The following is a 9527-nucleotide window of genomic DNA, read 5'->3' as shown; positions in this document are numbered from 1 at the left end:
GTTTTGTCTAAACCAAAAAGGGTATTGTGTCTATGGAATTCCCCCCTCTGTGTCTCGAATAACTGGCAGAACAAAAGAGTCTGCGGCGGCAGGAGATTATTAAATGCTCCATCACAACTCAGCATTCTGAAAGGGATTCCCCGTAGAACAATTAGGAGAAAACCCTTCAAAATAGGGTTGGATGGCTCCCATTTTTACCTGCATATCAATAACCAAATCAAGCGCAAAGCTCATACACCTGAACATATAGGACAACTGAACATCAAGATCGACTAAGAAAGATAATTAGAAGTGCAAAATACATTTAAATTCTCACCCAGAAGCAAACATATATATATATATATATACCCTTCAGGCCTTCTCTGAGTTGCCAGTAACTTGTAGTAGGGAACTAAATAAGCCCATAGAACCAAAAGGCAGAGAGGAAGAAGATACTTGGATGAGAGTCCTTCTCCTGAACAGGGAAAAGTAAACAAGAATTTTCAGGAATCGTAGGCAGGTTTCCAAGTGGAAATTGCATAAATAATCCTTCCCTTCCATCCCTGCAGCAACCAATGGCCATCTTGGTCAATCACAAAATCCTTGTGATAACAAGATTTCACCCTATCCCTCGCCTTCTTCATCATCTCTGGGTTCAATGGAAGCTGCTTAAGTCCAGCTCTAAGATTCCGGACCTGCCACTGCTTATACGTCTCAGGCCTCTCTAGCCTCTCTGAGCCCTCACAGGATATGACATTTATCGCCTCCCGAGCCAAGAGATCTCTCTCAATCAGCATCCTCTCTTCAAGCTCACGCGGCACATTGGTTTCAAGCATATCAAACAGAGCAGAGAAGTGAAAGAGTGTCTCCCTAAATCTTGTAACAAAGAAAGGGGCACTGTAAGCTCCATTGAGAACCCCATGCACGAAAACAGCAGGGTTCATCCTTCTTATCAGGTTAAGAACTGCATTCCTTGGACTGTCCACAACGACGGTCTCATCGAGGATGTTTCTCAACCGGTACAAACAGTTGACGACTAGCACCTCATCCCTGTCAATCTTGAGATCTTCAAGCTGAATTGTTTCCCATTTCTGTGCAATGGCATTATACTCGAAGGGAACATTGAAAGTTTTAGCATAATTGGCCAATCGCTTCCCAGTCTCCTCAACTCTAGCCGACGGCCTGAAACCAGGCTGGGGGAGTTCAATCCCTGTTATCCGAAGCTTTGGAGGTCCACCCTCTCTCTTTGAAAGAATTTCTATGAGGGAGGGCCATTGAAAACCATAGAGGATGCCAAAATCAACAATGTGGAGTCTCGTTGCTTTCTCGGACGCATTCAAAATGGTCCTGTTGGAAAAGAAATTAGATATCTTCTTGAATGGGCACATAGCAAGGAACAGATGGTAGGCCTTGAGAACATCGGCAGCCGATGTTCTCAGGCTGGAGACACCCATGTAAAGCTGCCTGCCTGTGCCGGCCAAGCGTGCCTCTATGCCTTCTGCAAAATAATGGGCCAACCTTTGATTCCCATCGCCGTAAGGGGTGGAGTGCTGCCTGATCTGCTTCAATAGTTCATTAACACTCCTACGGTCATCAGCCGCGACGGACTGAGCGCAATGGATCAAGAGGGTTCTCAAGTCCACCACTTCCTTTTTACCCACCTGTTTCTTACCACGGGTCTTGCCACCGCTGGGTCCATTCGACTGCCCATTCTTGCTTAATCCGTTCTGCAAAGCTTCGCGGAGATCATAAAGAGGGGACTCACCTTTCCCTCCAGGATGACACAGCAACACCATATCAAACATATCCGTCCGCTCGGTCGCCTCCGTGTAAACTGCTGACTGCTTGGTACTTCTCCCCACTTCTAAGTCTGATTCCTCCCCATGAAGATGCTTCCTTCCCTTGGATCCCCCAGTAGGTGAATACTCTCTCTCATCCTTTGTCTCCACCTTGATGGGTGGCAGATGCTCTTCCTTCGATTCTCTCCGGAGTATCTCTTCCTTCGATTCTCTACGGCGTAGCTCTTTCTTGGGTTCGCTTCGGAGTAGCTCTTCTTTGGGTTCATTCCGACTCCGAGGGAACACGCCACGCTTCTCTAGATTAAGGAAAAGGTTGTTACCATTTGGAAGGAACTTACTAGCTTCCTCCACTCCTTTCCTGAACTGCGTAACAGATTCGATCTCGCTGAACAAATCAGGAAACTGAATTCTACTCACAGGTGGCTCCACGAATCCATCTACGGCGCTGGTGACGCCGTTGGAAAAACCCAAGCGAGCGTAGGAAGTGGACTGAGAGGTATAGTCGGCGGGGATAGAATCCGTCCAAGTGGGCTTGTGCTCGCCGAGATCTGAAGTCAAACTCGAATCCAGTGTGTTGCTGCTGTGAGAATTACCACTGCTGATAGAATTACTTGAGCTGCTGGTGAAAAAATCATCGGGGCTTTCGGTTTCTTGATCGTAATAGAGAGGGTGTTGGTCAGGCGAAGGGGGATACTTCTGGCCGAGAACCTCATATAATGATTTCTCGGCGGCTTGAAGGGCAGAGGACTCCTGGAACATGCATGTCTTCTCCTCCATCTCTTCTTCCATAAGCATCTGGTTTATGTAATTGAGAACCACGTCGGAGAAATCGCAGTCTTCAGGGGAATCTTCCTCATGGATAACACCCGTAGGTGGAGGAGCTGGAAGCAAGCCGGAAGAGTCGGCGTTGGGGGGTAGCAAAGGAAGATCCATGAGATTGCAGTCATCAAAGGGCTGCTCAAGTTTGAGCCCGTTGCCAAGGTTTTGATAGAAACCAGACTGATCATCGACTCTGAATCCGTTCACAGGAACAGAAAACTCAGCAAGACACGGATCCATAATCATCTAATCTCGATGAATTCTACCCTTCGACTTTTCAATTCCGAATCCTAATTAAAAGATCAATGATTTCCAGATATTCGAATTAATGAATTAAATGGAAGAAGAAAAAAAAATTCGAATATTATGTGTTAAAGGCTTGGATTTAGCAGTTTCTGAGTTTGTGACAGAGCAAACGACTTGAGCGGATAAGTGCTGCAGAAATAGATTTCTAAACCCTAAACCCGTCGAGATGCATCAGGAGAACAGCTAGTTGCGAAATCATACGCGGATCAATAGAGGAGGAACCAAAGCAAAATATTCTCTCTCCTTTGACGAACGGAGGAATCTGTGAGAGAACAGAATTTCACCAGTAAAGAACAACCCAAACGAATCGGATCGAACAGAAGGATGAACTGAGATAGAGAAGGGGAGGGAACGAACGTACCTCTCTGAGTGAAGTCGAAACCCTAGTAAAGCAATAGAGGAGTAACAGAGGAAGAGAGAAAGAGAAAGAGAAACAGGACTGAAGCTAAAGAGGGAGAGCCTGGTTCCACTCTTAAAGGGGAAGGAGTGGAGGACACTAGGACAGCCACCTTAACAGTAGTAGTAACGAAGCATCGGGAAACAACCAAGTGGGGGCTGTATCAGCCGTCGGATTAGTTTGAATCGAAATTTCGCCTCTGCTTCCTGCCTTCCTTCAACCTTCCTTCTTTGTCCTCTTTTACAACCCCACACCCCAAAGGCCCCAAAAGCCCCAAACACCCAATACCATTATTCATCGCCGCTGCTCCTTCTCCTCTCCTCGACTTCTCCCCCAAGTAAATAAAATCCCAGATTAAAATAATAATAATAATAATAATAATAATAAAGTTTAATTAATAAAAGGATAGGTTTCCTTACGCGTACGTCAAGGAAATATCTCCTTCACTGGCATCTAGATTTGCCACATGATAAGTCAAAGATCTGAGATTATCAAAGATTGCGGTAGGATAGTCCATGGACATACAGGTGACGTGAGAGTATTGTAACAAATAGAATGGTAATTTAAGGATGAAATTTAATATAGAATTTATTCATCAAACCATTCCTTTATTATCCAACGGTCGGATTCGCACATCATTCTTATTTCTTTTTTTCGGAAGGGGTATCCTAAATCCCCCAGGGCTCGTACATGACCCCCGTGTCACGCATGAATCGGGTGCTTCTGTGCCCTAGTGAGCCTCAGGCGGATGGCTCCAAGAAATTATGCAGTGGCAAAGATTTGATATATCAGGTGGGAAATCAAAGTGTCAGGTCGAGTCCAATTAATTTTGATTCTGATTCTGGTATTTCGATTCCAATCCAATGGATCAACCACTCTAAATTGGCCAAATGCAGGATTGAGCTCAGTAGATTTTGATTCTGATTCGTGAAACCCTAATCTTATCATCATGATTTGGCCCAAGAAAGAAAAGCATTAAGATAATTACCATTAATACATTATTTTTTTTCTTTAAAAACATTTTCCATCTCAGGTGCTACGTGGGACGTGGAACGTGAGACGTGGATAGGGGGGGGGAGGGGGGGTTAAAAGTCAATAGGAAGAGATACTTAAGGAATAAGGAGAAGTGTGTTTGAGTGAAGAGATGTGGGAGTCCCATTTCACTGTCAAGGTCTCACGGGTGGAATTTCTTTTTTTTTTTTTTTTTTTTTTTTTTGGTGGTAAATCACGGATGGATTAAGATGGGAAATTAATCAATACAAAGTATAAACAAAATGATTAAAGAAATAATTAAGGGCTGGCTATGCCGGCAAAATACTACTACTACTTGTTACTTATTACTTTATTAGCTTAATGTAATGGGAGGGAGGAAAAGCTGCGATTGGATGATGAGTGATGGCTCCCACCCATCATACTTCGATGTGGACCGTAAAATTGAGTGGACGGTGGACCCTACCTTTTTAAAGATAAAAAGTCTCCATTTAATGTCATCACCATAATAAACATATCTCCTAAACTATATTTATCTATTCCAATCTCACGACTTAAACCTTTTCTCGGTTTTTTTAACGAAAGTGTCGTAGGGAGTGTAATAATATCAATATGGGAAAGAGGTAACAGATCGAGGCTTGGCCCTCTAGAACCTTCACGCGCTGGACCAATGGATGCGTGTGCTAGAGCATCGATCTGGGCGAGATTTTTTTTTTCTCTCTCTTCATTGGGAGAACACAGTATTTTTGTGCATTTTGTGTATACACGTAGGTGCCACATGGCCCACACGACCAGGTAACTTTCTTTTCTCCTGTCAATATCAAATCTAATAAATAGCGAATGAACATGGCCATTGCAGTCATAAGCGTGCTGCCCAAGCCTCAAACCTTTCTCATAGACTCTTTCTCTCTTTCTCTCACACACTCTCATATACTAGTGAGCCGTGCGTGGACCCAGTTACCACCCAAGTGCTTGTGAAATGTGAAAGTGCCTCATGGTGGTGGAATTGACTTTAGGGAGTGGATTGGGATGAAATGAAGGGTAAGTGCGGGGTTTGACGGTGTCAATTAGGGGCTTGATTAGATTATTGGGAAGGGAATCGCTGCGAGGCTGCATGGCTTCTACACCAACATGATCATCAATAAGATCAAAGGGGGTCAATAATTTAGGCCCTTTCAATGCATAACCACAGGCACCATTCAGTCTTAAAGACTATTTTTAACCTTGACAACATTTTATTTTGAGGAGTTTGTTGTCACTTGTCAGGCTACATTTGACCCTGCACTAGCACAGGTCAATGGGAGCCTGCGCATCAACATCTAAGGGGAGGGTTGAGATGGCTATTTTACTGCTCCGTGTGAGAGGATGAGGGGGTGTTTTTTTTTTCCATTTCATACCTCATAATTATTATGGAAGCTTGAGGTTAGATGCCTAAACATGGAATGTTTGAATGTGCAGACCACGTGGGAATTTTAGTTGACGTAAGGTTTTTGCGAAGCCGAATTGGAGATCGAATTGATTTTGAAATATTGATTCAAAATTGATTGGAATTGGTCAAAATCAACTGAAAATTGAATAAGAATTGAAGAGAATTGGCTGGATCGATCACAATGATTCTAACTTTAAGACTAATTATTGGATGATTAAACCACAATCCACAAGGTCCTTAGTTCATATTTTTAATTTCACCCTATTTATAGTGGATTAAGTGGTAAAACAAAGCATAGAAAAATCGAAGACTAATAAGAGGGTTTAGGGATTTCTAGGGAGATAAGACATACATAGAAGAAAATATATTCAATTTTGATCAAAAATTTTATTTGTGCCAATCCACATCATTCCCTAGATATTCAATAGTTCAAAACTTCAAATTGCCACATTACTTTCCATGTGACAAAATGGGGTATGCCCATCTAAAGGTATTCCATGTTTCGATTGCTATTTACAAAAGTTTTTGACAATTATTAGTTGTAATGTCTCCTATTTTAGTTAAGTTTGGGATGAATTTTTTGTTTTATTATTAATATTTTTCTTTTTGAAAAAAAAAAAATATATATATATATATATATATTTTTTTTTTTTTATAAAACATAAGTAGGAACTGATTCCTTGGTGGTCCATCTAATTGTGTAGTGCTCAAGGGTGATATTCTAATTTTGACCAATGTAGAGATAGGGCATGATATGTTCAGAGCACATGTCAATTTTCAAACCCTAATTCAATCATGTATTTTTTCATGTATTGGCATGCACTATCTCACTAATCTCTATTAATTTATTTTGAATCCATGTGGTATATTTTTTGGTCAAACATAAAGGCCTTCCTAATACACACATAAAAAAAGACATTGTTCTTTATTTTTTCTTTTCAAATATAACATAATATTAATCCTACAATTTATATGACGATTATATAATCATATATATTTAGAGTAAAGGTTTCTTGTACGAGTCACTCAAGAAGTTTGGCATAAATAGTTCTAAAATCTGTCACATGGTAGATCAAGGAGAGTCCAAATTTTATGAACGGGTAGAAACATAAGTGTTTTGCTCACACGTCTAAGTTTCAAATTAATCAGAGTTCGTCAAGTAATAAGATAGAGCTTCAAAGGCTATGGGAGAATACACAATTTTGGTTAAAATACCATTATTTAGAAGACTTAATTTTTGTTTTTAATTTTTTTTTTTTTTGAGTAAAATGTTTCAAATTAATCAGAGCTTATCAAGTAACAAGATAGAGCTTCAAAGGCTATGGAAGAATACACAATTTTGGTTAAAATACCATTAGTTAGAAGACTTAATTTTTGTTTTTAATTTTTTTTTTTTTGCCCCCCCCCCCCCCCTTCAGAGAAAGAACCATCACAATTAATTGCGATACAATTCCCTGTGCTTGCCCCCACACCCACACACAAAAAAAGAAACAAAAAAAAACCCAATAATGTGTGCCATGTTGATATAGGGAAATGAACCACCCTCTCAAGTTGTTTAAGTGAGGTTACCAAATCTTTCTCCGTACTTCTGAATAATATAGGTTAGAGTTGCGTAATTGTGGGAGTTTGAAATCATACATTTCCTCGCCTACCAAAAAAAAAAAAAAAACAAAGAAATCATACATTTCCTCCACTTCTAATTTGATACTCTCATAAGACTTCAAAGGGCATTTTGCGGGCTGGCAAACAGGGATTTAGTTAATGGTATCCGTGGTGATATCGTCGGGATGTAAATTGATCGAATTCGATTGGATAATGGCATTATCATATTCGTATCCGATTATATTTGGATGGAATCAGATAATATCTTATCGATTTTTTGACGAATTCGGATAATTTTCAGATAATGATTTTTGAATACAGGTGTTCCTAAATGGATATAAATACGGATCGAATACGATTTTTCGACTATCCGTTGACAAATTTACCGTTTTTATGATAAGGGTTAGGGTTGAGACTTGAGAGTTCAGTAACTACCCTTTTCTTAATTTGGGGAAAATGCAATCGCATCATTCTGATTTCGATTGAATAATACAAGAGATATACATCTTTGTACAATAATTCAAAATTTAAATTAATCTAATATTTCCTATATGGAATGTACAATAAATAAAGATTCTATCTATATGGAATGTATAGGAAATATATCTAAATATCTTGTATAGCTAGAGATATTGTACAGTTAGAGATATCTTGTACAGCTAGAGATGAAACGGTAATGCTAAGACTCCCCCTCAAGTTGGAGCGTGAAGATCGTGAACACCCAACTTGGAAGTAAGCAGTCGATATAGCTCCTGTCCTAGAGCTTTGGTGAATAGGTCCGCCACTTGAGAAGTGGTCAAAATCTTGGTAGGCCGGATGAGTCCCAACTGGAGTTTTTCACGAACGAGATGGCAGTCGATCTCAATGTGTTTAGTTCGTTCGTGAAAAACGGGGTTTGCTGCAATATGTAAAGTAGCCTGGTTGTCATAATAAAGGGGCACCGATTGGGTGACTGGGATGCCAATCTCTTGAAGAAGAGATGATGGCCATGTTATTTCACATGTGGCGACAGCCATTGCACGATACTCAGCTTCCGTAGATGAACGGGATATAGTGTGTTGCTTTTTTGTTTTCCAAGAAACAAGACTGTCCCCGAGAAAAATACAATATCCTGTGGTAGAGCGTCTCGTCGTCGGACAGCTAGCCCACTCAGAGTCACAGTAGGCATGGAGAGTGAGACAATTAGAAGCCGGAAAAGCGAGACCCTGGCCAACAGTGCCTTTAAGATAATGAAGCAGACGATGGGTGGCATCAAGATGAAGCTGTCGTGGTTGGTGCATGAACTGACTTAATATATTAACAGCGTATGTAATATCGGATCGAGTCATAGTGAGATAGATCAAACGGCCAGTCAAGCAATGATAAAATATCACCCAAAGAGTCAGATAACTTAATATTTTATTCCATCGGTGTGTCAGCAGGCCGAACCCCGGTGAGACCAGAGTCAGCAAGAATGTCGAGCATGTATTTGCGCTGACAAAGATAAAGACCGCTTTGGGAGCGCGTCATCTCTATGCCGAGAAAATATTTCAGGGTACACTCAAATTAAGGGGGTCGTCTTAATTTGGGGAAGATGCAATCACATCATTCTGATTTCCATTGAATAATGTGAGAGATATATATACATCTTTGTACAAGAATTCAAAATTCAAACTAATCTAATCTTCCTTATATGGAATGTACAATAAATAAAGATTCTATCTATGTGGAATGTACTGAAAATATATCTAAATATCTTGTACAGCTAGAGATATTGTACAGTTGGAGATATCTTGTATGGCTAGAAATGAAACGATAATGTTAAGACCTTTCTTCTACTCTTCTTAGTTTTTTATTCTCTTACATTTTTTACTTTTGATTTTTTAATAGATATGTAATTCCATGTATCACATTGCATAAAACAACATATATAAACCAATAGCAAATCTAGAAAAAGAATCGCATTATCTTAACTTATAAATTTATAAAAATAAGATAACAAAAATCTAATAAGGTAATTTAAAAGGATAGACAAACACAAAGTTATATTTTAGATAATTTATTACCGTCGGACTACTGAACGAATCGGATAATAATCGATCGGATAGGGGGATTATCATATTCGTATCCAATTAGTTTTGGACGGATTCGGATTCTCCTAAACGGATACGAACGTGGATCGAATACGGATTTACGAATATCCATTTACATCCCTAGATATCGGTCA

At 40.0% G+C, this 9527-nt stretch overlaps 1 protein-coding gene across 1 annotated transcript; it reads right to left on the bottom strand.

Moving 5' to 3' along the window:
- Nucleotides 1–450: 450 nt before the first annotated feature.
- Nucleotides 451–2918, bottom strand: LOC122665517 (scarecrow-like protein 9). Its single transcript, XM_043861669.1, has one exon. It carries the CDS (start codon nucleotides 2841–2843, stop codon nucleotides 483–485), a length of 2361 nt encoding a protein of 786 aa, XP_043717604.1. The 5' UTR covers nucleotides 2844–2918; the 3' UTR covers nucleotides 451–482.
- Nucleotides 2919–9527: the final 6609 nt, after the last annotated feature.

Source organism: Telopea speciosissima, chromosome 1 (genome assembly GCF_018873765.1).
Source record: "Telopea speciosissima isolate NSW1024214 ecotype Mountain lineage chromosome 1, Tspe_v1, whole genome shotgun sequence".
Taxonomy (NCBI): Eukaryota; Viridiplantae; Streptophyta; class Magnoliopsida; order Proteales; family Proteaceae; genus Telopea; species Telopea speciosissima.
The sequence above is the reverse complement of the archived record's forward strand: the minus strand, read 5'-3'. Positions and strand labels throughout refer to the sequence as shown.

Coding starts and splice junctions, on each gene's coding strand:
- LOC122665517 (XM_043861669.1), bottom strand. CDS start 2,843: ATGATTATGGATCCGTGTCTTGCTGAGTTTTCTGTTCCTGTGAACGGA.